Below are 25,758 nucleotides of genomic sequence, written 5' to 3'. Positions count from 1 at the left end.
CAAAATATTGTAATGCATATGATTTTATTTTACTTTCAGCTTCTTTTGTGGTTTCTCCTCACATTCAGAGTTTCTTTTGTTGCTTACAGAGATGTTCTGTAGAAGAGGGAGCTGCTGCTTTGTGGTGATGCTATAGGCCCACAGACACTGCTCCAGTTTCTGAGGAGTCCAGTCCCGCAGGTGGTCCACTGAGGGGAAAAAGTTACACGCTCAGTAATGACAGTGATATTAAAAAAAAAAGGGTAGTGAACCCTCTTTGCTTACATCTGTTCAGTTTTTCAGTTTGCTCAAGCATCTTTGTCAAGTAGAGGATATAGTGTTTGGCAGTGTACTGGATAGGCGTTATTCCTGGGATACTCTCCATGGCCTCATCTGACATGAAGGCTGCCTGCTCTGGGGCTCCAGCTGCCAACACGGCTGCAACAATCCAAGAGTCAGATGGCACAAAAGCAGACTATATTCTAAGGTAATATCTGAGGAGTGCTCTTTGCGGTGTTTAAAGCATATGCACATTACAGAGCAGAGGGATACGGACCTGATGCAGTGGCAGGGCCGACACCTTTCAGAGCACTGAGCTCAGTGATGGCTGCATGAACATCTGGCAGGAGGCTGAAGGCCTTTCTCGAACATTTCTCCACTGTGTCTGCACTGTTGGATTCCACCAGATGCTGCAGCCGAGGCCTGAACTTGCCCCTCTGAGACAGAATGTAGGGTATGAACAGAGGCAGCTTTACCAAAGTGTTGTGTCAAAACAAACTTACAGTAAGTTTCCATTCCATTAGTTTCGCCAGCTCTACGTGAGTGACATGTCTTTCAGACCGATTTGAAATACAGGCAGGCAGCTCTTCTTGGTACCTAACAGAACAAAGAAGAAAAATATAATAATTAAAACTTTTTACAAAAAAGTAATGCGTAATCCCTTACAAAATCTACACCCTTCAGTCTGCAAAGTATACAAACTCAAATCAACTACTTTTCAAAACATTACCATTTGTCCAGGGTCAGCAGCTTTGGGCCTGTCTTGCTCGTCTTGCCTTGTCTTGTCATCCTGGACTGCACTACATCCCAGTATTTCTCATGGACCTTTCTCCATGTGGCAGGATCCTCGCAGGTAAACAGAGCACACATGTCAGACATACCTACTCTTCTAAAACTACAGACTCTAAAACACAAATAATATACAATGTAGGTGGCCAATAAAAACACTTGACGTTACGCTTACTACCCAACCAAAATAAAAGAAAAAGTCTTAAATGAAAGGCGGTAAAGTGTGTTTTCGTCAGCTCTTCTCGCGATATTACGTGAACTTCCGGTGCTGTAAAAAGTAACAACAGTTGAAGGTTGGCTCTCCGTTTTTTCTGTATTTCCTATAAAACACAACAGATACAACCATATGGCCTCTTTATACATGTAACGGACCCTATGTTTCATTACGGAGTGATTATTTAATTGTATTTAAACTTACTAGCCTTAGCAGACTGTGTTACTAGTGCATGCATGCTCGGTCTGTGCTTTGCCGTAGCGGAACTTTGTTCCATAACAAATCCCTATTCAGATATGTTCAGATCTTTAAATTGCGTCAAATTTCGATGCAGTTTCAATACAGTTTTGCGTTATGGATGCGTTTGAATCATTTGGTACGATACATAAATCGCTTATTTAATGTGTAGTGCATGTAGTCTATGGTGTAGTGACACGTGATGAAGCGAGGTTATCTTCTAAGCTCGTTGAACTTAGAAGATAAGTGTCTGTGTGTGTCTGCATCAGAAGTATCTGCATTTTTAGACAGATGAGGTAGTTTGCTGAGATGACAATGTGTCGAGTGAAAGACAACTCTGATGGCTGCACATGACGAGATGCACGCCCTGCAGTCACTGACTGGTCCAGAACTTATTTAACAGGTCAGTATGACAGGTAACTGTAATCTCATTACAAAGTGATTGTGCCATTTTAGGAATTATTACAATTGTGGCAAATTAAAACTGTAGTTGTATTCACCATGCATACTGTGTGGCATTAGGTTCTTTATGACTACCATCTACTGGCTGATTTTTGCAATATCATTTAGTTTGTCACTAAATCTAGTATAGGGTTTAGAAGTTCATAGAATATTTTGTTTGTCTTTTGTCTCTTTAATAAGGAAAATGGAGAAGATGTCACGGGTCACTACGGCCCTCAGCAGCAGCAACAGCAGCAGTGGCATCAATGGCATCACTATGTTTTGCCACTTGGACGCACCTGCTAATGCCATCAGTGTATGCCGTGATGCCACACAGGTGGTTGTGGCAGGCCGTAACATCTTTAAAATCTACAGCCTTGAGGAGGAGCAGTTTGTGGAGAAGCTCAATCTCAGAGTTGGCCGAAAACCCTCCTTAAATTTCAGTTGTGCAGATGTCATGTGGCACCAAATGGAGGAGAATCTGCTGGCGACCGCAGCCACCAATGGTGCAGTGGTCACCTGGAATCTTGGCAAACCGTCCCGCAACAAGCAGGATCAACTGTTTACTGAACACAAACGTACTGTAAACAAAGTCTGTTTCCACCCAACTGAGGTGTATATGCTGTTGAGTGGCTCACAGGATGGCTTTATGAAGTGTTTTGACCTGCGCAAGAAGGAATCTGTCAGCACTTTCTCTGGTAAAATGTAAAGATTGAAACAAGAAATGTAGTGCCACAACATTAGTGCCTATAATAACATGTATCCAATCTGTGGTTTAGGTCAGTCTGAAAGCGTGCGAGATGTCCAGTTCAGTATGAAAGATTATTTTACCTTTGCGGCATCCTTCGAAAATGGCAATGTCCAATTATGGGATATTAGACGACCTGACCGATATGAAAGGATGTTCACTGCACACACTGGTCCGGTGTTCTGTTGTGACTGGCATCCTGATGACAGGTCAGAAAAAACTGACTGCTGTTTTAAATGACATTTACTAGGATTGTATTTATTTCTAATGATATTTTGCCTTCACTTGTTTGTATTTCAGAGGTTGGCTAGCAACTGGGGGTAGAGACAAGATGGTGAAGGTGTGGGATATGACAACCAACAGAGCAAAAGAGATATACTGCGTCCAAACTATAGCTTCAGTAGCACGGGTCAAGTGGCGCCCTGAGAAGAAGTTTCACTTGGCGACCTGCTCCATGATGGTGGATCATAACATCTATGTGTGGGACATTCGCAGACCATTCATTCCCTTTGCCACCTTTGAAGAGCACAAAGACGTTACCACTGGCATTGTTTGGCGTCATCAACGTGAGCCTGATATCCTCCTCTCGGGGTCTAAAGACAGTACACTTTACCAGCACATGTTCAAAGATGCCACTCGCCCTGTGGACAAGGCCAACCCTGAGGGCCTTTGTTTTGGCCTATTTGGTGACCTGGCTTTTGCCGCTAAGGAGAGTCTGATCAGCAGTGACTCCAGCAGGAAGCCTTATGCTGGAGGCGACCGGCGGAACCCCATCTTCTTTTTCAAAAAGCCAGACTTGACAGAACAATTTGCACATGTGTCCAGTGCCCTTAGTGTATTTGAGACAGACTTGGACAGCAACCGCATGGACTGGTTTGTTAAAACAGCACAACTCTACCTCCTCAGTGGAAAACCGTTTGCTGAACTATGTGATCATAATGCAAAAGTGGCTCAGGATCTCAAAAGGCCTCAGGTCAGTCAGTTATATTTGTCCTTGACCTATCCTTAATTAAAAACTATATCTGGGTACTCTGTCATTATGATAATAATACATAATATCTACATTTCCACCTAAAGGTTTCCACCACTTGGACAATGTTGCGAATTATGTTCTCAGACCCAGCAAATATTACATCTGGTTGCACCAGGTGAAGCAATTTGATAATGATAAACAGCAGTATATGTTTAATATGCTAATAATCTTATGTTGTGTAATTTAAGTTTCAGTATGAAGGATCTGGCTGCAGAGAGGGCGTTAGAGAGAAGCAAAGGTGAAAATAGGCAGGACAATATCCACTTAGACCCTACCAACGCACACATCATCAGTAATGAGGGTGAGAATGCACTGGAATCCAAATATCATAAAAAATTACATTTTTGACAGGTTAGCAGACGCACTTATTGTATTTTCCAACAGAGAATGAAGAGACCGAAGGCAGCGAGGGTCAAGCAGAGTACATGTTTGGTGATGCTGAGTTAGACGATGATGACCTCTATTCCATGGAGCATGACAATCAAGCAGGTACTAACCCAGTGCTCTGCTTATATCAGTTAGTGTAACCATTTCATTTAAATGGTATTATTCCTGACAGCTGTGATGTTTTTATTGTGACAACAGAGCAGGAGGAGTATACACTGCCGCCTGAAGGCTTTCAGCTGCGTCATGAGATCATGGACCACCCATCAGCTCCAGAGCATCTACAGCAGGACAAGGCTGACTCTCCACATGTCAGTGGCAACGAGGCAGAAGTCACCTGTCTGACCCCGATTGAGTCGTTCTCCCTCATCTCCATCTGTCAGCCGCTGTACAGTCCACATCTGACTGCCACCTTCTTCTGTCCCATTGTGAGAGAGATGCTGACGTTTTATGCTGAGCGAGGCGATGTGCAGATGGCTGTATCAGTGCTCATTGTTTTAGGCGAAAGAATTAGGAAAGAGATTGATGAACTAACACAGGTGAGTTTTCACGGCACTTGATGAAAAGCTGCGGGTAGAAGCTGAAGATCTTAAACCCTCCCTCCGGAATGGTCTTTGTGTTGGTCAGGAGCACTGGTACATGTCCTACATAGACCTGCTGCAGCGGTTTGAGCTGTGGAATGTGTCCAATGAGGTCATCAAGTTAAGTACATGCAGCGCCATCACCAGCCTGAATCAGACTTCTACCACTCTACACGTCAACTGTAGTAACTGCAAACGGCCTATGAGCAACAAGGGCTGGATCTGTGACAGGTAAAAGATAATGTTTAACTTAAAGTTCAAAAATAGATTTTAGCCAGCTTAAGTCATGATTGTTTTCTAGATGCCACCAATGTGCCAGTGTATGTGCTGTCTGCCACCATGTTGTGAAGGGTCTATTCGTTTGGTGTCAGGGCTGCAGTCACGGTGGACATCTCGAGCACATTATGAACTGGCTTAAAGACAGTGCCCATTGCCCTGCTGGCTGTGGACACTTGTGTGAGTACACCTGATGGTTACAACCATCACTGCCTATGAGAGCTCCATTGCAATGGGGTTTAAGACGACACGAACCTGGATTTTATATGAAACTCTATACAGCTGTGTGGACAAGAAAAGGAAGAGCTACAGTCTTCTCCTGGACTTCAGTGTCTCCTAATTTATGCTTGTACATGATACTTATAACCTATTTGAAGATCTGTAGATAATGTTTATATAAGAGGAAGCAATTCCTCAAAGCAATGCATAGTTTTGAACCAGCAAACATGTTATAAATTAAATTAAGAGCTGTTTTCTTCAAAAGATATAAAATATTGTTGGTGATTTCAGCTTCTTCTATTAGAGACACTGCTGTGGTGGCAATAGTCTTGAGTCAGTCTTGTCTGATGAGTGTTAAAGCTACCATCTGTAAGATTATTATTATTAATTTTTTTTTTTTTTTATCAGGAGATGGCAGATGTAAAACCCCTCTCTCAGCCTTTTTTCAGGCTCATCTGGGCTCTCTGGTCTTCTGCGTGATTGTAGGCCAGCTTTGTCCTTACAGAAGTAAAGCGAATAGCATCTAGGCAAGGCAAGTTTATTTGTATAGCACAATTCGTACACAAGCTAATTCTAAGTGCTTTACAGAATAAGAAAGACAATTAAAATCACACAAATCAAAACATAAATAATCACAAATAATCATCATAAATTTACCATTAAAAGAGAAGAATGCAGAATAAAAACCTTTCAGTCGTGTGCACAGCTGAACAGAACCGTTTGGAGCCTGGATTTAAACATGGTCAAAGTAGAGGCCTGTCTCACATCTTTATGAGACTGTTCCAGGTTTTAGCTGCATAAAACTTAAATGCTGATTCCCCATGTTTAGTCCTGAATCTGGGCACCAGCAGGAGGCCGGTCCCTGAAGTCCTCAGTGTGTGAGATGGTTCATATGGCACTAACATGTCGGAGATGTACTTTGGACTTAGGCCATGGAGAGACTTATACACAAGCAGAGCTGCTTTAAAGTCTATTCTTTGAGCTACAGGAAGCCAGTGCAGAGACCTGAACACAGGACTTATGTGCTCGTACTTCCTGGTTCTAGTCAGGACCCGAGCAGCAGCGTTCTGAATGTACTGCAGCTGTGTTGAGGCTCGTTTGGAGAGGCCAATGAGCATCTAGTGGTGTCATGTGAGAATACAACAGGGCCAGTCCAAACAAAGGGTAGCTTTACACTACAAACTTATAGCTTGTGAACCCAGTCAACAAAAAACCCTCAAAAGTCATGGTCTTGCTCTCCATCTAAAATGTTGATGTTTTACCCATTTTCAGAGTTGAACTCAACAGACAAAATATGTTCATACAACTTTTAATTTCAGCTAATCAAAATTAACCCTCTTATGCAATCACATTTATTTTGATTGTCATAAAATTTCAAAGGAATACACTTCCACAATGGGTATAAGCCATTAGCATTGTAAGAGGTTAGTGGCCTGTATAAATTAACAGGCCTAATTTGATTATCCATCTACAATGCACTTGAGGTGACATTTCACATTGTCCAACTATACAGTATTTTAGGAGCACTTCACAGTATAGTACTTTAAATAGAGACCAGTATCTCTGCTTTCAGATTTCAGTACATCCACAGCCACCTTCATCTGGAAGCACAAGCCTGGGGTCTGTTATCCCTCCTGCTTGCTTGTCATTCTCCTGGAGCTGCTCCTGTCGCCCGCCTCGTCATCAGGGAGAGCTCTGTCCGCTTTGGCTGACCTGGATGAGCCTGGTTTGAACTGTCCCAAGTTGAGATGCTTTTTAGGGTGGTACACTTCACCCTTCGTCAAAACAAACAGGGAACCCTTAATTTTAAAACAGAACAGAAATTCAGTTAATTGGTTTCCACTAATTGGTGGCAACTAAAAAGACAGCCCAACACACTTTAAAGACATCACGGCCTTTCCCAACTGTCAGATACTTTTTCTGGAGCACTCAGTCGCCGTAGGCTCTGAAGGACAGTTTGCAGGTTTCCAGCTGTAATGAAATGCAGCACTTCAGTTGGGATAAAATTTCAACAAAGCAACTTAAAACATTCTGTACATACCCAGTAATTCTTCATATGATTCAAGCTTTTTTATTAATTCTATAGCAGATGTCCCAACTAGAAAACAAGTATTCTTTATAATACACTGTCAAAGTTTACATTTAATCAAATATCAATCATTCTCTTACTTTGATCTTTTGCCTTGGTATCATCGGTCTCATTGCCACCAGTAGTAAAAGAAAGCAGCTCAGTGCAGCAGGCTCTGGTCTTTGCCAGAGTAGCATTCATATCCTGGGCCAGTCTGTGGTTCTCCACTAGCTCAGTGTGCACCCTTCTCCAAGCCATTTTATCCTCCATTAGGCATCCCTCCATCACTGTGCGTAGCTCTTTTTCCTGAGACACTTGGCTTTTTAGGCCCTCTACTTCCTCACAACGCTAATAAACAAAAAAAGTTAATTATTCACATAAATGATGATCATGTACTGCAATATAAAATATAGTCTACTTTGTGTAACTGAATGGCCATTTCCTGCATCTCCGCCTCAAGCTGGTCAGCATAGGCTTGTTCTAGTGCATCACTGGGTGGTCGTGCACTACTATGCCATCTGGCAATCGCTGAGGTCATCTTTCTTTTGGGACCAAATAATCTGCAATTAGAAACAGTCCTGTAGAATTATACACAATTATACACAGGAAAATTTAACTTATCAAAAAGTATTTCACTTCTTACGTGATGCCAATTTCTTTTAGATCATTCTCAGTAAGGGTGAGAAATATTCTCAGGTCAATATCCTGCTCCTCAAGTAATGGAAGATATTTGGAGAAGCCAATTTGCTCCAGAAATTCTGCCAAGTCCTGGACAAATAAAATGTTTTTTGTCAAGATTGACAAGAACAGAATTAAAAGGCAGATTTATTTATCATTATTTATACAGATGAACCGGTTTAAAAGTGCCTTGCCTTGGGCCCAGAGTAGGATGCGGTAGCACCACAGTGTGAGTGGTTCCCGCTGCTTTGAGCTGAATTATTGCCTCCATGGCGACTCTTGCCTTTAGAGTGATTGCTTTTATTTACTCGACGAGAGCTACTCTTTTTGCACTGGTCAGAGTCCTGGAGTGAAAATAGGGCACTGTTGGTTGCCGTCACACAATAGAGAAAACTCAGCAGGGTGTGTACCCACCTCGTTGCTCTCGACAGAGCCTTCCCACTTCAGGCCCATGACATGAGGCAGGCCCTCACTGCTGCTGCTGCTTCTCATGGTGGGCATGTCATTGTCAAAGAAAGGACTTTCATCTGCAAATGGCACAAAGGTTATGTTGATGCACTTTACAAACATCTTTGCATTTCTTTCCCAGGTGAAGATTGTACCTCTACTACTGTTACTCTGACCATCCAACTCATTAATAGGGGAGGTCACGTCACGGTAACGAATGCTCTCGCTTTGTTCTCTAATATTACGAAACTCCATGTAGCTTGGCGGTGCCTCTGAGTTTTCTAGTAATAGAAAATTATTGTCAAAACCAAATCTAAAGTAGTGTCTGAGTTTTGGCTTTGGTGCATACCACAAGGTTTATGGGTTCCAACTCTGAATTTGGCGATGGCTTGCGGCCCATCATGGATGCTGACACCTTTGCTGCGAGTTCTGCCCAGCCTCGGTCTTGGTGGTGCAGTATCAGAGTCTTCAGATGAACTCAGGTCCTCAAAGTGCCCTAGGGGTTTACATCAGAATTAGGAAATGTCAGATGTGTGTGTGTGTTTTGTTTTTTGTTTTTTTTTGTTTTTTTACAGTATTTGAATCACATTTAGATATACCTGGCTTAATCCTATTGGAACGGGAATCAATAAGGCTAACAATCTTGGTGTAGCCATACATCATACCCAAGACGCGAGCAGTTTCTCCTTTAGCATTCCGATGGTCAACTTTAACTTTCTAAATGAAAGGAAGAAAATATTAATAATGAACCAGACTAGAGCTGCATTAACAAAGAATATAAACAATAACTTACTCACATGATCTAACAAGTACTGAACTATAATTTCATGTCCAGAAGCAGCAGCCTCCATCAAAGGAGTAAACCCAGAAACTGGCTCCCTAAGAAAGGAGGTTGAGAACATTAACTATAAAAGACTGCTGTTGGATTGACGCATGAAGCTACTGGGAATTCAGTCATAAAGGGTCAGGTCTCATTTTGTTCCCGTGTGTTTCTCCTCACATTTTGAACTGGATGACACTCACTTGACATTGGCATCAGCATTGTTATCTAGCAGAAACTTCACCATCTGTTGGTGTCCTGTACTTGTACAGTGAAACAAAGCAGTCCAGCCTCGAAAGTCTTTCATTTCCAACTCTGCACCTTGCTTTAAAATAAATATTAAATAAAATGCTAGTTAGTGAATCTGTGCAAATCGAAAGATTTTAATGAAATACACATTAAGTACCTGAAGCAGAAAGTATGCAATACTCTCATTTCCACAGCTTGCTGCCAACATCAGGGGACTAATTCCTTTTGCTGTTGTAGCATTCACATTTACTCCTGCCTCCAGCAGCAAGTTGGCAATGTTGTCATGGCCAATGTAAGCAGCGTACATTAATGGGGTCCACCCTCCAACATTTTTTCTGTCCAAATCCACTTCACCTCTAAGACGATAGAAGAAGAGAAGCCAATGACTAAATCATCTTTATCAAGCGCAAACAAATGGTCTATTATGCCATATGCTACTTTATACAACATTACTATTTTGCTAAGATATTACAGAATGGAAAGTACACTGTCTGACCGGTTGTGATAGATGCCGTTGCACGTGTTGCTATGGCAACCGAGTAACGACTGTAAACGAAACTAAGTCTGTGGTTTAAGCATAATAACGTAAATGAATTATTTGTGTTGAACCCACTTTTTGATACACTCTGCTACCACGTCGTACTGTCCAATTGAGCAAGCAGTGTGGAGGTCTAACGGGACATCCAGCTCCTCAGGCCGCACCATGGACTCCCCCAGCCACAGAGAGAGACTGGCTCCCAGCTGCTCCGACTCACTGGCCTCATCACTGAGCTCAGACATCCTCACACTCTGCTCACGGCTGAAGAAAACAAGAAAAACTGCACTCTAGATCCACGCTAACAGGTATGTAATATGCAATCAAACAAAAATGTTTCCATACAAGATCTATCATTACGTGAGAAAACTTGTTTTCATAAGTAGCTTCCATTAGCTTAGCTGCATCATCAAAAGTAACGTTATTTCTCAAAAAGCCAACTAAAAACGTGATATATAAAAAGTTATGAAGAACAAATGAAACAGAATGTCAGTCAAGTAAATGACAAGTTCAATACTTACAGGCAGTTCTTTTCTGTACTTCAGACTTCTGCAAGTCAAACTTACTTGAGTGTCGCACTCAATTGTGTCCGTACTCTCGTGACCCCGCCTTTTCCTGCTGCAGAGAGCCTCCACGACACCAAACCCCCCTGAATCTTACTTAGAAATGTGACTCAATTCTTACTCTGCTTGTGCATTCTGTTGAAACATTTTACTGATACCTGTGAATATCTAAATATAGCAGGTAAACAAAACACATTTATATTTCTAAACATTATAAAACATTTATTACAGACTGTCGATCCCATTGTTACTTCTCCACATATCTAGAGTTGAATACACACGGCTAACGTCGGTAAAGTCTTAGTTATTACACAAAATTAAAGCGAAATTCCTCAGTTGACCGTGTAAAGACAAAGTTCTTGTCCGGTGCCGCTGTTGCATCAGAGTTCGTGGAGTTAGAATTACTCTCTGAAGTTGGATCTTTGATGCCAGCTCTTCGATGAAAAGACGACTTCTTCGGTAACTCTGACACTGCTCGAAGTTGTGCTGATGCTGTTTCTAATGGCAAAGACACAAACACATAAAAAAAAGATATATATATATATATACATATATAAAAATACACACACATACATATTATATATATATAGATATACAACCCGCACCATTCTGAATCAGTTTAAACTGTTTGTTTTTTTCCTCTTCCATTTTCTTTCTGTAGTCTCCAGCCATTGCACTCATCACCTGCCTTTTTTTGACAAGTGGAGCTTTGGAACTGCGTAAAGTCTTCAAGGCCCGAGATGCCTCCTCTTCTGCTCAAGAGGAAACAAGTATTTAAAATTACACACTATGGGAAAGTACATAACAAACAACTGTCAATAATTTCAAGAATAAAACACACCTGAATTAAACATGACATGATTTGAATCAAATAGTATTATAATAATAATTATTATATTATTATAATAAGAACAATTATAACAATGCTTTACACTTGTAATGTGCTTTAAAATCACTACACTGTCTGTAGTTATTACTCATTCACTCCATACTCAGTGGCCATAACTGCCCTGGGGAAGAGTGACAGAAGCAGGCCTGCCAATCTACACTATCAGTCCCTCCGACCACCACCAATCACACACACTGCACTTTCATACTTGGCAAGGTGGACATAATGTTAGAATTTGGTCCAAGCTGGAATCAGTCCACCGACCTTCAAGCTGGGGGACAACTGCTCTAACCACTGAGCAACTGTCGCTTTTACTCCTAATATGTAAAAAAACAAATCAAAATACTGTAGCTTTAAAATAGAAATTCTAAATTTAATGTAAGAATTCAAACAGCATTTGCTTGGTAAAATGGCTTCATGACTTACTCACGATGCACTTACTTTGTTTAGGAGAGGCTTTTTGGGACTTCATTCCCAGTTCTAGTTGCTCAATGCACCAGTCGAGCTGCCGTTGTAACTGCTCCTCTGTACTCTACGTAACATAACCATAAGCGCATTAATCAACATATAAAAATGCATTCATGTAATAGTCTTCGTTATAAATCATACTGACCAGCTCTTCACTTCTAGCTTCTTGTTCCTGTGCAACTGTGTCCTTCGGCTCTTTTGTGATGTTATTTACTACTTTGTTTTTTCCAGTTTTCTTCTTTTTCTTTTTAGATGTATTTGATATTGATGTGTTTGGTGAGGAGGTTATCTGCTCAAAAGATGTGTTCTCAAGCTCTGTACAACGTTGCTTGTTTGATGAAGTGGCATCTGAGGGCTTTGTATCCATGTCTTCTTCTGGGTCAATATGGAAGTTGAAGGCAAAAGTAGAGTCCTCCTGTCTGCTGAATTGGCTGACAGTATGCTCTGATGATGAAGAAGCTTGGTCCAAAATCTCTGGACAGTTGTCTTGAAGAAAGTTGAATTTGAATGAGTTGTCACTGCGAGTCCAACGGGGCTGCTGATCACTTTGCCTTTCAGTGATGTTGACTGATTTGGGTTCAATATCTGTTTTGACAATATAAATTCACACGTTAGATTATTTCTTCACCATAGGCAATCACATGTAATCGACTCGAATTCATGCACAAACAGTAGAAAAACAAAACAATTAGCGAATCTTGATTGTAGGCCTACCTATTACCATCAGTTTTTGTTCGTTCATTTTCCTGATATTCTTCACCTTCTAAACCTCGTTGTTTTTCTTAGCTTCAAAGGGGTTACACATTATAAACCTATACGTCCGAACTGTATCGTCTATGGTCCAAACATGAGGTTGTTTGACACCATGAAGGTATGTTATCGCTTGCCATTTGCGCCACTGGAATTAGGTTCGACTGACAAAGTTTGCAGTACTAACAGTTCCGCTTGGCGATTATGATTATTAAGAGTAAAAAATTCGTGGAATAAAAAATCTGTGGCTTAATTAGCTTTATGCATTGCATTGTCTATATGTTGATAGTAGGTAAATGCATATATGGTTTGATAATATAGTTCAAAGTTAAAATTTAATTTAATGTCACTTTTTTATTTCGTTTTTTTTTTTTTTTTTTGGCCAATCATATCAAAGCTGGGTCATTGACTGTGGTTTGAACCAATCAGGAGGACGGAGGGGCGGTACCGTGTGACTTCGTATCTGAGGTTATAAATAGTTTCAGCTTTCGCTTCTTCGGAAGTAGTTCAATACGCCGCCGCAGACGCTGTACTTCATCGGACGAGAAGCAATTTCAAGGTATTTGTTTTATTATTTTAAAATTCTTTGTAATACAAGTAAAATTTACGGACATATCCAAGCCTTGTGGTAAGGTTTTGTCTTGTTAGGTGAATATTTATCAATACATTTTGGAAACAGGCGGTTCGCCATAAACAAAACAGCGCGCCATAGCTGATGGCTAAAGGTTCAAAGGTATGCTTCATAAAATCCTTGAATATAGGCTTACTATAATGACATGAAGTGTATTAAAACCACGTTAGTTATCTTCAGCCATTATGTGCCTTTTGGGGTCTTTTTACCGACTCCTATGGAGCGGTGTGCAAATAATGGCTACTGGCGCCATTTTGCAGCCGTCTATGCTAGCTTTAATTTAAGACAGAGACGTGTCTGCCTCTCCTGCGTTAATGGTGGCAGCTCTTTGCACACATCTTATTTTGTATGAAATCCACATCTAATGCCATTTCAAAGAGGTTCAAGAACTCATTTAGTCTAAAACCGTCCCCCCGCCAAAAGTTGGGTAACGGGTTTGTGCATCGGTTGGTTTATGTAGACCGATCTATAAAGGCTGACGTTTTTTTTTGTTTGTTTTTTGTTTTGTTTTTTTCGCTCGATCCATGCATGTGTACCTGCGTTTCAGTATTTGACGCTGCTGTAGCCGTTATGCGAATTTTTGGTGGAATTCGATTTACTGACATTGTTGCTGGATCGTTGTGATTGTATTGGAAATATTTGTTTTATTATAGAAACTCCCCTTTGAGTCATGGCTCGTACCAAGCAGACCGCTCGTAAATCCACCGGAGGAAAGGCGCCTAGGAAGCAGCTGGCCACAAAGGCCGCCAGGAAGAGTGCGCCCTCCACTGGTGGAGTGAAGAAGCCGCACAGATACAGGTGCGTGTGGTGTGCTTTCACTCTTTGAAGGGCTAAAGGTGTGGGTGGTTTTAACTTTTTTTTTTTTTAAACCAATTTCTAGGCCAGGTACTGTTGCTCTGCGTGAGATCCGTCGATACCAAAAGTCCACCGAGCTGCTTATCAGGAAACTGCCTTTCCAGCGTCTTGTGAGGGAAATTGCTCAAGACTTTAAGACTGATCTGCGTTTCCAGAGTGCAGCCATTGGGGCTCTACAGGTACTTCGCGTTCAGTAAATTTTTTTGTCCAGTACATTGGTGAGTTTACTAAAATCATTTTCCACAATAGGAGGCCAGTGAGGCCTATTTGGTTGGTTTGTTTGAGGACACGAACTTGTGCGCAATTCATGCGAAGAGGGTTACCATCATGCCCAAGGACATCCAGCTGGCCAGGCGAATCCGAGGAGAACGGGCTTAATTTTGTTGTTTTTTTGTTTTTCTTTTTAATGGGGTGTTAGGGGAAAAAGGGGGGTCGGGATGGGGTTTTGTTTTTGTACATCATGATCCTATACCAGCATGTGTACCATTTTTAAATGTTTGTAGTTGCATGTGTGTTTTTGTACTTTTTTTTTTTTTCTTTTTTTTCCCCTTCTCTCATACTAGCTTAGAAAATGAACTGTATATTCTGAACAATTCACTGCCTCTCAGGTTTGACTGTTTTAGTCTGAACCATAATCATGTTGCATGTGTCAGGACTCCTTGTGCTGTAAATAAACTTTTCCGCTACCTCATTCTTCAGTGTTTTACTTTGGCACAAAATGTAAGTGTTTCATAGTGAGGGCTGAAAAAGATGCATGTGCAATTGGACATGGGCAAACTATGGCCCTTTTGGTTTATTAATTTGGCCTGCCAAACATGACCAAATTATATTAAATTTGTTAAGGGTAAACTTCAAAGTTTTTCTGCTGTGTTCAACTTGGAAAAGAATTTGTACAATAAGCCTTACATATTCATGCTCTGCTACATGTTACAGCCAAATCTAATGTAATATATCCTGACCCCTCTGTCAAATTTTGGAACCCATTGTGGCCCGTGTCAAAACGTTTGCCCACCCCTGGACTAGCCATTTGTGAATTTTAGATTAACTGAAGCTGTTGCCATAATTGGCTTGCACAAATGTGGCTTCACCCACGAGATTTTACATGTTTTAAAGCTAAACTTTTGTATGTATAATTGCTTTTCATTTGAGCACCTTTGCATCCTGGCTGCCCACCTCTTTGTAGGATTTAGGCATTAATCTCTTATCACTGGTTAAAGCATTAGTTGAACCAAATTGTGGTGAAATTGTCTTTTAGAGATGAGCACCATTGGAAATTTGTCAGCAGGAATGTAAAGCCAATATTTTGGTAATCTGAAAATGGGCTATGGACATGCTTGGAAATGTCCTGGTTCAACTATACGTGAATGTGCTGTGTAAAAAAAAATAAAATATATATATATATACACACACACAATTTGTTCTTTTTACAGGCTAGGAAGTCTCAACTTTACAAAGACCTTTTCTTTACAATAGTGGCATCCAACTCTACCCTTCTCTCTATCGCTACATAAAATAGGATGATTCTGTTATTAAAAGGCATTTAATCACAAATTGTAAATTACATAAATAGCTGTAGATGGAATCAATGTTTTGCTAGCTAGGTTTTTTTGTCAGGCCCGTCTTCCTTTGGCTGGAGGCTGGGTAAACTCTCATAAAGTGGTCGGTCAAGTTGAGTATCCACATCAGAATGTCCCCTCAGTACACACCACAACAAAAACACTGAGAAAAATATGCTTATTGGCAACACTTTCCGCCACGGTCTGCTGAATTGACTGCCCATAGAGCGGTCCACTTTCCAGGTCCGGTGACTGGCTTTGCTTGTCGAGAACTTGATGGGCTCTTCCGTCTGTTCATCTGAGGTTTTCTTTGACGCAGCTTCCAACTGTGAGCTTAAAGCTAATGGTCGTACACTGCTCAGCCTGATAAAATAGAAAATACATCTCAAATGACTCATCCTCGTTACATACAACCTACAAAACCCTGTTGGGTGGTAACAGTGTACTCCATAAAAACGTACAATGTCATTTTCCAAACTAACACTAACACAGCTTACCTCACAGTCGTAGCGTTGTGCTGGAATATTCCTTTAATCAAAGGAACACGTGCCAAAAAGGTGAATACTCTTCCTACTGACGGAGACATTTCAAAGGACAGCCACACAACCCGAGAAGAACTGAAGTAAAGCGACAAATATTATTATCAAACCATCCTTGGTCATGTCTGTCAGGTCAAGTAACTCGCCACTGTGCAACTGCAAACTCACTCCGGGGGAAACCTACATCGATTTCCAAAGTTCCGTAGAGAGTAAGAAGACTATTGTTATTCTTTGCTTTGACATCATAGTTGTTTGTGGGATATTATACGAAACGAAGAAATACAAACCTAAAGAATGGATAATTTTTGAATGTTTTTTGTCAGTAATTGGGTAGTTGGCCGTTGACATCATTTCCGGCTGTGTTACACATGGTTGTTTCTTCTGCCCTATGTGTCTGCACCACTTTACACGCTTACACGCTAGATGAAGTTGTAGCTCCAAGTAAGATATATATATTTCTTAAACTGTTGAATTATAAAAACGTAAATATGTGTGCTTATAAATATCGTTTATATATCTTAAGTAGCTGGAATTGTTACTTACACCACTCTGTTGAATGAGTTTACCATTTGTTTCTGTTGTGCTAAGATAAATGTATTTCATGTTTTGGCAGTCTTCAACCATGAAAACAAAGAAAGATGCTGTCCCAGATTCACGTCTTAAACGAAAGAAGATAGATGTAAATGATAATCTTGGTGACAACGATCCCGCCCTAAAAGCAAACAAGCAAAGAAAAAAGGACAAGCTAGAGGTAACTTGAAGTTATGGTTAACTGTAACGTGGAATAGGATCCAACATGGATCTGACCCTATTTTATTTTTTCTTCAGCACGTCCCCTCAGTGATCCCTGATGCAGCGTGTGAAAAAAATGAAGCACAAAAGAAGAAGGACAAGAAGCAGAAAAAGACAGAGCAAACAGAAGTAAGAAACATTTGTTTACTTCAATCTATTATATATGCACTCCCACTTGTTAATCAATGTAGGTTCATCAATCTATGCAATTTTTAGTGTAATTTGCCAGTATTTATTGTATCTGGACTTGTTACATTTGTTTCCATTGGAGACATGACATTTTCTGCTATAAGTATTGTGCCTTGTCTTGTCTATATATAGGTAAAGGACTATTAGAATAAGTTCTGGTTTTTCAGACTAACTGCCTGCACTTAGGACATAAAAGTGGACACAATCTTCAGCATTGAACACATGTTTATTTTAGTTTTTAGGTTTTTTGTTTTATCTTATCATTAGATGAATGTATTTGTATGCATCTTTGAAATTCTCCAACTGTAACTTACTGAGGTAAAGGACTCATCTTAAAATCGGAAGGTTATATCACAGCTCTGATACCATACTGTGGTAATGTCTCACAAACTTTTCTTTGGTAGCTTTTACCAACAAAACAAGTCATATTTCCAGAAAGGACACATTGTTTAGCTCAACAGTTCTACAATACGTTTAACAACCACAAAATAAGATAACTACTACAAAATATTCCAAGATTCCTTAGTTTGGTAACGTAACATTTTTATCTTCAATGTTTAAGCTTTTATTCCCTTTATTTGTGCAAAGAACCATTATATTTAAACAAATTTCAAAGATTGTCTATATGTAAAAGCTGTTAAATATGAGTGTAAAAAAATTATGTCATGTTATCTCTCAAAAATGCCCATCCAAATGATTGGTCCAAATGAGCACCAACAGTTCATGGTTCCATGTCTTGCAGTGTGTCAGAGAGCTCTATTGTTGGTGCAATGATGTTGCGGTTGGGTTGTGCTTGTCTGGGTTTCTTGCAGCAGTCCTGCATTTGTCTCATCACGGCTTTGAGTGTTTCTCGACACGGTCTGTGGAGGAGCAACACCAAGACCAAACTGATGCTACTGCCCAAGAAAAACACAAATTCAAACACATTCAGAAAAGCCTCTTCTTTGGGGCTCAATTGCTGCCTTTCTTTCTCTAACATTGCAGCTCTCATAAGGGCCACACTGTAAAATAACCCACAAATGAATAATATTAAAGAAACCGTAACAAAAACTGGGCCCTCCTCAGATCCAGATAGGAAACGCCCTCTAGTTTTCCATTGCCTCACACAGCCAGCAATAAGGAGAGCCGTCTGAATAATATATGGGACTAATATGACTAGCAGGAGTTTAGCCACAGCATATGGAAGACAAACTGGATCCATAAAACATCTTTTTTTTTGTCTTGGGCCACCAATTCCTGCCAGCATTAAGGATATCAGCAGAGAGAACAGGAGGACTAGAATTGTGCAGATTCCTGGCTTTCTCAGTAATGCATGTGATGGTGGATCCATGCTAAGAACATATGCCAGGAGCACAAGGACTAATAGACTACTGGTGAATACTGTGTTTATTGTGAAGGAGAAGGCAGCACACCCTAACCCTGTGGTCTTCAAGTTATGTGATCTATGTGCCACTGCATACAGAGACAACAGCAGTAGCAGTAACTGTAAAACACAGAAGGCACAAATCAGACAGTCCAACCAGGCCACTCTCCTCTGAGCTTTGAACGACAGGACAAAGCCATAGCCAAGGAAACAAGCTGCAACAAGACCAAATGTAGATAGGAAACTATAAACGTAATTGGCTGTAGAGGTGATGCTGTTGGGTCCGAAGGTGGAGGTTGAAGTGGAGTTGTTAATGAAAGTGGAGATCGAGACGAGAGTGGTGTTCCCGTCAGTTGGTCGTGGGCTGGTTTGTAGAAATGACTAGAAGTAAAGCAAAGAATAGTTATGAGACTACGTTTGCAATAACCTGTAAATTATATACACACTTTTTGTGTAATCTTGCTTTTTTCTTAATCATTTCATACTTCACACACACCAGTCAAAATATTCTTAGGTACTTTGTTGCCTTAGCAATAGCAGCAGTAATAGGAATCGCCTACCTTCAGTGATACAGAAATTATAATTGTCGTAGTTTTGGCTAGTCAGTTTTTACAAACCACTTTCCAATTGAATTTTACTGGTAGCAATATTTTTGTTGCCCCTTGTTAAAGTTCTGAAATAGATGTTTCTTCTGTATAATGAGGAAGAGAAGTTCAACAGCGACTTTCTCTGGAGCATGCGCTTACAAAATCAACCATTTCCTTCCTGGACATTTTCCTCCTTAAACTTCACTTCTTGTTTTTGTCATAGACTGTAAGCATTTATCAAATACCTAACATTGGCATCTTTGAAGCAATGGGCTCACATCTGGTTGTTCTTTGAGAAACTGCCTACTCGGTAAAATATTTTTCCACTTACCATTTTCTGCTCTAGCCTCTTGTGTAGCAGGCTTCACTTCTGAGTTACTGTGGTAAAGCTTTGGTATTTTTAAGACTCAAAATTGCTTGGGCTGATGCTTAGACCTCTTTGTTCAGTGCAGTTGTCTCTTATATTTTGGTGGGCAGCATACTTTCAGAATGACTTTAAGGACACGTGATCTGGCTCTTATCCCTCCCACTTTCTTCATCACTCCACACAGAGCCATTAAATAAGAACATACTGTGTCCCTTGTTTTGCTTCCCTTGAGAACATAAATAGTAAATGGCCACAACTGTACTGCTCACATTTTTGCTGTTTATGTCTTAAGTCTAGCTTTATAGATGCACTATATCTATGGAAATATTGCATCTAGAAAATTGTAGAAAAGTAGTGGTGGGATTTTTTCCCTTCTATATGTGCACATTCTTATCTAATATTTCCAAAAACAACAGATGATGCGATTTGCAATTGTGAAAAGATGAAAGGATCTCATGAATAGTTGTTTTACCACAAGCAAGTAAATTCAAGATGTAAACACAGGAAACCTCTGTTTAGAAGCATTAAGCTACAGGAAGTGATCCAACCCTAAGATGTATTTGTATTCTGCATGAATATAAATGATATGATTTGCTTGTAAATCTTATAACACAAATATTAAACCAAGAAACAAATCCTTTTGTATGGAACACATGATTAGACTATAAACGGGAAGCTCTGCTAAAGTAGATAACTGCTGTGGGCTTTATTTTGGTTTGACAGATTTCAGATCCACCCACTTGTCTAGAGATAGTGCACAAAGGAGAGGAGGATTTGAGCCCAGAAGAGAGGAGAGCCCTAGAGAGGAAAATGAAGAAGATCCTTAAGAAAGAGGAGAAGAAGAGGCTCAAGGAACAGGGGGAGACCCAGCCCAAAACAGATGCAGGTGGTCCCACTGCTGCTCAACTGGCTCTAGATTATCTCACATGGTAAGAGAATACATTCATATAAAACAGCTTTATTTTTGTTAAGCTCTGCCTTGCTAAAAGTTGCCCTTATTTTATAAAGCTGTTGTCACCAAGCAGAAGAGTTAAGTTTCTCAAAGGACAGAAATGGGTCTGATATAGCAGTTCATGTAATAAGCACGTTGTTTTTTTGTTTGTTTGTTTGTTTTTTGCACAGCTGGGCTGAAAACAGGGGAGAGTGGAAGTTTCAGAAGACCAGACAGACGTGGTTACTGCAGCACATGTTCAACTCTGAACAGGTAAAAGAGGATTTTCACAGCTTGAGGTTTCCTGTATGACTTGGGTTCCTATGATACATGTCTTTTTTATTCCTTGGACTATATAAATAGATATTTTTGTGTTGTATTTTCACTTGAAAGTACACATTTTACAGAATAAAATATTAATGGTTTTATAATACAATGCATGTTCTATTAGGTTTCAGATGACAAGTTCTCTGTTCTGCTGCAGTACTTGGAGGGGCTTCAAGGGGCAGCAAAGGACACCACAGTTCAAAAGGCCTTAGCCTTAGTTCAACATTCAGGAGAAGCACCAGACACAGGCGTCCAGCAGATGGCGCATCGAGCCAGAGAAGTCATCCAGCTACTATCCTGATCGACACTAGCATAGACTCAACCGTTTCTTAGCCACTGAAGCTCTGCGTTTTTTCTGCTATATACGACAGCTGCTCCTAATGGACAAAATGCAGACTTACAGAAATGTAAGGGCAATTCCTTGGTCAACATCTAAAGGGATATTCATCATTAATGCATGTTTTTGCCTGTTGTGTATATATATTGTTTTTATTTTTGTAATGCATTGTGATCAGATAAAACACTTAGAAACCTGGATGCTTTGGAATTTATTTACAACATAATATAGCCATTAAAAATGTTATGTATAACAATAATTTAACTTCCCACCCAGGAAATGCAACCATTTTAAACTTTTAATGAATTGATATAATTGCACTTACCAGTAATCCCTCATTCAAAACAAAAATTAAGCATTTTAAGCTATTTGGTCCTTAATGCCCCCTATTTATTCCAAAGCCAGTTTTAGTGTGCTTTTATGTTTACCTTTTTATTATTAGTTTAAATAGGCATTTTCCATCCTGGCATCTTGCCCATTGACAAAATGGTAGTGTGAATGAGAGTTACAGATGTAACTACTGTTGGATGACCGCCAGAGGTGATTCAAGGGATGAAATTGAACAGAAGGGTATTGGAATAAAACCACCAATCTTCCATCAGTATAAAATATTCAAATCATAGAAAAGAGCGGCTGATGTTGGAAGTTGGACAGTAGTTTATAAAAAGGTTCTACTGACATGACAACCACTGTTGCTATAAGTTGACAGTGCCTGTGTCTCCTCTTAGACGTTCATCTTTTTCCGTTTCACTTGCTTGATCATTTGTAGCAACTGAAAGTTTAGAAATATCACAATTTTACACACATGTCCATCTCAAGTATGGCTGTTTAAAGGGCTATTACTTACTTTGTTGTAGATCAAAAGGAATATTTTGTTGGGTGAGGAGAGCTTGTAATCGTCGAATCTCTGTTCTTTGTTTTTCAACATCCTTAAAGTGTTATGTACAATAGGTTAAGTAAAATGTTGTAATATAAATATAAATGTAAAAGTAAATAAAATACAAACATACCTCTGTACATTTTTGTAAAGAGGTTTGGGTGTCCAAATTGGATACAGCTTTGGTTGCCTCCAAATTCACTTTGTGACTTTTCAACAGGCCTGCATCTTCAAAAATATCTCTTAACAAATTGTTGTACCCCTGTGGGCCACAGTGTTAAAATTATTATCTTCATGGTATTGGAAAATTAACTATTGGGAGTATTTTATTGTCACCTGGTCAGTTATCAGTCCATCATAGCGAGCTTGTTCGGCTTCATCCCATTCTTTTTGTAGTGCCTCAGTCAAAGTTGGATACACTTAAAATGGAACATTAAAACATTTTTTTTTTAAAGTAGTATAATTCTTCATACATTAAAACATGTCTTACCTAAAAGAGCATGTCGGTGACAAACAAGTGGTGTTTCAAAAGTCAAAGAATAAACACAAGTGCTTGGCTCTGAAACCTGAGCCAGCTTGCTACTTGAACTACAGACAAGAATCACCTTGAAGAAAGGTAGATTTCAGTTTAATCAAAATAAAACAGAAAACATTCATTTATACAGTTAAGTGAGACAATAACCTTTGTTTCCCTGTTTCTTGTGCCACATGCATCACCTTCTCTCATCCACATCCCTGTAAATGTGTTATTTGCTATTTCCCACTCCTGCCAGATCCTGTAAGACACAACATGCATATTAATAACAACTCTAACATTTTGAATCATAGGTGATTTTTGGGGGCTCATCATACCCCAGTATCCCACTGTAGGCATTCCATCTGAAAGTCTGCTCGTGTTGTGTGATATTGTGAAATGGACAAAACTCATATTTGTACCTGCAAATATCAATTATATTTTGTTAGGCTTATACAAACACTGTCCACCCTGTGCAATTGTTTTCTTACGTTGATTCCATGAGAGTGAAGCATTTTCCAGCCAACTGATGAAGATGATGAGGACCTAAGAAATATATTAATGTTAAAGGATGTAGTAATCATGGTGTAATATAATATTTGACAATATTACACACCAGACACTGGAGAAGGGGTAACCCTTGGCTGAAGTCTGTTTGTTTGAGCCATAAAGGGGTTGTTCAAACTAAAGATACAAGCAACTGGTTATAGTCTTGATAAAGCACCAAACACACATTACATGCATATTATTTACATACCCGAAAGTGTTTGGCTCTTCGACAATTTTCATTTTACCAGCAAATCCATGGCTCACTGTAAATTCAAAATGGTTGAATGGTTGGTCCGTGAATTTTATCAACTGCCCTTACATGTTATATACAAAAGATACATACACATGAGAGACAGTCCAAGTAACCACTGTAAAAATAAGCAATGTCTTCTTTTGTTAAACCTGTACATGACCATCTTTCAGTAAAGTAATGTTGCAAGCGATATTTCCTCTACTGCTCTGTCCCAAGTACCATGTGATGTGTCACCTGACCAAAATAGCCTCCGCGCATGCGTGTTTTGAATGTAGGCTGCATGTTCTGTGCGTGCTTGTTTCTCCGCTACAAATAGGCAAAACATGTAATTTTACACATATTCATAACTGTACACTATCGCTAAGATATTTTTGCTTAGCTATATTTATCTATGTGTATTCTGTGTGGTAAACTAGGCTCATTTTGAGTTAATTTTACAGAATAGACTGTTAGCTAGTAAGCTATATGCCACAGTGACACGCGTATGATTCGTTTTAGAGTCGGAAAATCTTAAGGCCAATATGGGACGAAAGAAACAGGGTAAATTTATGCGACCTGAAAACAAGGGTAAAGAGAAAAGACATAAAATGAAGGGAAAATCGTTGGAGACCTTCACAAAAGAAATGCACTCTGCTTTTGAAGGTAATCTTCCATAAACATTTGGAATAGTTGATATGTTTATACCTTGTAGTACAGATAGAAAAGATATGAGCCATTTAGTTCTAATCTGGTGCAGAAATATTCTCTTCTACGTATGTATACGTGTATACTATAACTACTATTTATTAATATTTATTATTATTATTATAAGTAGGTTATATACTGGTGAATTTCAAGGTAACAGTGCAATTTTCCACACAGCAAGTCTTCAGTTGAATGAAGCAGCAGAAGCCCCTGAAGTGAAGCTGCCTTGTCCACTCGCCATGTGGGAGCTGGGTCACTGTGACCCTAAACGTTGTACTGGCAGAAAACTGGTTCGCAAAGGGTTTGTCCGCAACCTTCGTCTCAGTCAGAGATTTAATGGACTCATCCTCAGCCCAATGGGTGTCAAATATGTGACACCAGCCGACAGGTCAGTGATGTGCTGTGAAAATTTGCTGTTTTTTACTTGTATCAATTTAAAACTACTTTGTTTACTCACAGAGAAATTGTGGCTCAGAATGGGTTAGCAGTAATTGACTGCTCTTGGGCCAAATTGGAGGAGACACCATTTAATAAAATGAATGGAGCACATCCAAGGTTATTACCATATCTTGTAGCTGCAAATCCTGTCAACTATGGTAAACCCTGCAAGCTGTCTTGTGTTGAGGCTTTTGCTGCCACATTTTGCATTGTAGGTATGTTATTTATTCTTCCTTTACATACTTTTTTCTCTGTAATGATTCTACAAATTACACTATGTATGTGTTTTTGCAGGGTTTGAAGAATTGGCTATCCTTTTACTTCAGAAATTTAAGTGGGGGATAGGCTTTCTAGAGCTTAATAAAGTCCTGCTTCAGGGCTATGCCACCTGTCAAACGGAGGAGGAGTTGCTGAGTGTAGAAAAAGACTTTCTCACAAATAAACCACAGGAGGAGGAGTTTGGTAAAATATAATTGTGAGGTCTCACTTTGAGAAAGATTATTCTATATTAACAATATTGTGTTTTGTTTTCAGATCCATTTGATGTCAACTCAGGTGTAGAATGTGGAAATCTCAATAGACAACAGTGGTGAGTTTACTTGGATGAGATGTAACCACTACAATTATTTGGGGTGTTGAATGATATAATTCACATCTGATGTTGTATTTGTTGTACATTTACTCAAGCACACTTACAGAAGATGACTCGAGTGAGGAAGACACATCAGATGATGAGGAAGACACATCAAATGATGATGAAGAGACATGGGATGAACCATCAAACAAGGACACTGAGTGAACATGAAAGATTAGAAGAAACTTTTTTTTTTTGTTTTATACATTTATTATAAACTACTAAAAAACTATACAGTTGTTATAGAATTGTTTATTGTAAAAGCAGAGGCTCTGTATCTTGCATTAAGAATTATTGACAAGTGGAAAGTAAAACAAATAAAACAACTATCCAAGGGATTACACAAAAGTTATATTTTTATAATCTAAACATTATTTCATTCAAACTTGTATAAAATTTTATACAATAGATGATGCTGTTGATTCAGTACAATTTAATAGATCTTGATCAGATGTAACAATTGATGATTGTCTGCCTACTGTTATTTAATTTTTCAATTATAATTAGGTACAGTTTCATAAAAGGACATTTTTACAGCATATGTTATAATGTATATAATATATTTGTATGGTGTCAAAATAATATAAATTTCTAATTAATTACTTGATTAGAAATACTTGTCACAAAGAATATATTTTAATAAACCGACATGTGCTGAAACGAAGCAGTTCATTTCTTATCATTAGAT

The 25,758-nt window shown here is 39.4% G+C and overlaps 9 protein-coding genes across 9 annotated transcripts; 4 read left to right on the top strand and 5 right to left on the bottom strand.

The window, feature by feature from the left end:
• Positions 1–7: 7 nt before the first annotated feature.
• Positions 8–1,296, bottom strand: zgc:112496 (uncharacterized protein LOC541336 homolog). The gene is made up of 5 exons (XM_033984844.2): positions 989–1,296; positions 762–855; positions 536–695; positions 265–417; positions 8–188 (listed from the first exon to the last, which is right to left on the bottom strand). The coding sequence occupies exons 1-5, from the start codon at positions 1,135–1,137 to the stop codon at positions 25–27; spliced, it is 720 nt and encodes a 239-aa protein (XP_033840735.1). The 5' UTR covers positions 1,138–1,296; the 3' UTR covers positions 8–24.
• Positions 1,292–5,459, top strand: wdr24 (WD repeat domain 24). The gene is made up of 11 exons (XM_033984839.2): positions 1,292–1,340; positions 1,786–1,901; positions 2,141–2,637; positions 2,719–2,896; positions 2,988–3,660; positions 3,765–3,835; positions 3,909–4,021; positions 4,105–4,209; positions 4,306–4,643; positions 4,732–4,916; positions 4,987–5,459. Exons 3-11 carry the CDS (start codon positions 2,145–2,147, stop codon positions 5,153–5,155), a joined length of 2,325 nt encoding a protein of 774 aa, XP_033840730.1. The 5' UTR covers positions 1,292–1,340; positions 1,786–1,901; positions 2,141–2,144; the 3' UTR covers positions 5,156–5,459.
• Positions 5,460–6,479: 1,020 nt separating this feature from the next.
• On the bottom strand, positions 6,480–10,459 carry anks3 (ankyrin repeat and sterile alpha motif domain containing 3). Its single transcript, XM_055229809.1, has 16 exons — positions 10,338–10,459; positions 10,056–10,241; positions 9,600–9,798; positions 9,397–9,518; positions 9,171–9,252; positions 8,973–9,090; positions 8,723–8,869; positions 8,529–8,654; positions 8,341–8,453; positions 8,121–8,270; positions 7,892–8,016; positions 7,667–7,808; positions 7,350–7,596; positions 7,222–7,278; positions 7,059–7,151; positions 6,480–6,979 (listed from the first exon to the last, which is right to left on the bottom strand). The coding sequence occupies exons 1-15, from the start codon at positions 10,355–10,357 to the stop codon at positions 7,069–7,071; spliced, it is 1,917 nt and encodes a 638-aa protein (XP_055085784.1). The 5' UTR covers positions 10,358–10,459; the 3' UTR covers positions 6,480–6,979; positions 7,059–7,068.
• Positions 10,460–10,744: 285 nt separating this feature from the next.
• c19h8orf33 (chromosome 19 C8orf33 homolog) lies at positions 10,745–12,803 on the bottom strand. The gene is made up of 5 exons (XM_033984218.2): positions 12,612–12,803; positions 12,043–12,482; positions 11,871–11,961; positions 11,146–11,292; positions 10,745–11,038 (listed from the first exon to the last, which is right to left on the bottom strand). The coding sequence occupies exons 1-5, from the start codon at positions 12,637–12,639 to the stop codon at positions 10,848–10,850; spliced, it is 897 nt and encodes a 298-aa protein (XP_033840109.1). The 5' UTR covers positions 12,640–12,803; the 3' UTR covers positions 10,745–10,847.
• Positions 12,804–13,130: 327 nt separating this feature from the next.
• h3f3d (H3 histone, family 3D) lies at positions 13,131–14,824 on the top strand. Its single transcript, XM_033984219.2, has 4 exons — positions 13,131–13,206; positions 13,932–14,076; positions 14,159–14,312; positions 14,383–14,824. Exons 2-4 carry the CDS (start codon positions 13,949–13,951, stop codon positions 14,509–14,511), a joined length of 411 nt encoding a protein of 136 aa, XP_033840110.1. The 5' UTR covers positions 13,131–13,206; positions 13,932–13,948; the 3' UTR covers positions 14,512–14,824.
• Positions 14,825–16,602: 1,778 nt separating this feature from the next.
• LOC117387529 (uncharacterized protein C7orf50 homolog) lies at positions 16,603–21,085 on the top strand. The gene is made up of 6 exons (XM_033985050.2): positions 16,603–16,669; positions 16,842–16,979; positions 17,057–17,149; positions 20,250–20,455; positions 20,649–20,730; positions 20,909–21,085. Exons 2-6 carry the CDS (start codon positions 16,851–16,853, stop codon positions 21,083–21,085), a joined length of 687 nt encoding a protein of 228 aa, XP_033840941.1. The 5' UTR covers positions 16,603–16,669; positions 16,842–16,850.
• On the bottom strand, positions 17,877–19,621 carry LOC117387526 (uncharacterized). Its single transcript, XM_033985046.2, has 2 exons — positions 19,491–19,621; positions 17,877–18,953 (listed from the first exon to the last, which is right to left on the bottom strand). Exons 1-2 carry the CDS (start codon positions 19,491–19,493, stop codon positions 17,931–17,933), a joined length of 1,026 nt encoding a protein of 341 aa, XP_033840937.1. The 5' UTR covers positions 19,494–19,621; the 3' UTR covers positions 17,877–17,930.
• A 519-nt stretch (positions 21,086–21,604) lies between the features above and the next one.
• gnptg (N-acetylglucosamine-1-phosphate transferase subunit gamma) lies at positions 21,605–23,566 on the bottom strand. Its single transcript, XM_033985048.2, has 11 exons — positions 23,405–23,566; positions 23,270–23,324; positions 23,129–23,196; positions 23,004–23,058; positions 22,851–22,934; positions 22,681–22,774; positions 22,489–22,603; positions 22,335–22,417; positions 22,132–22,260; positions 21,969–22,050; positions 21,605–21,893 (listed from the first exon to the last, which is right to left on the bottom strand). Exons 1-11 carry the CDS (start codon positions 23,475–23,477, stop codon positions 21,817–21,819), a joined length of 915 nt encoding a protein of 304 aa, XP_033840939.1. The 5' UTR covers positions 23,478–23,566; the 3' UTR covers positions 21,605–21,816.
• Positions 23,539–25,732, top strand: tsr3 (TSR3 ribosome maturation factor). The gene is made up of 6 exons (XM_033985049.2): positions 23,539–23,956; positions 24,176–24,386; positions 24,458–24,651; positions 24,731–24,898; positions 24,971–25,025; positions 25,124–25,732. Exons 1-6 carry the CDS (start codon positions 23,836–23,838, stop codon positions 25,233–25,235), a joined length of 861 nt encoding a protein of 286 aa, XP_033840940.1. The 5' UTR covers positions 23,539–23,835; the 3' UTR covers positions 25,236–25,732.
• Positions 25,733–25,758: the final 26 nt, after the last annotated feature.

The sequence above is a fragment of the Periophthalmus magnuspinnatus genome, chromosome 19, assembly GCF_009829125.3.
Source record: "Periophthalmus magnuspinnatus isolate fPerMag1 chromosome 19, fPerMag1.2.pri, whole genome shotgun sequence".
NCBI classification, from domain to species: Eukaryota; Metazoa; Chordata; class Actinopteri; order Gobiiformes; family Gobiidae; genus Periophthalmus; species Periophthalmus magnuspinnatus.
This window is presented reverse-complemented; position numbering and strand designations above follow the sequence as displayed.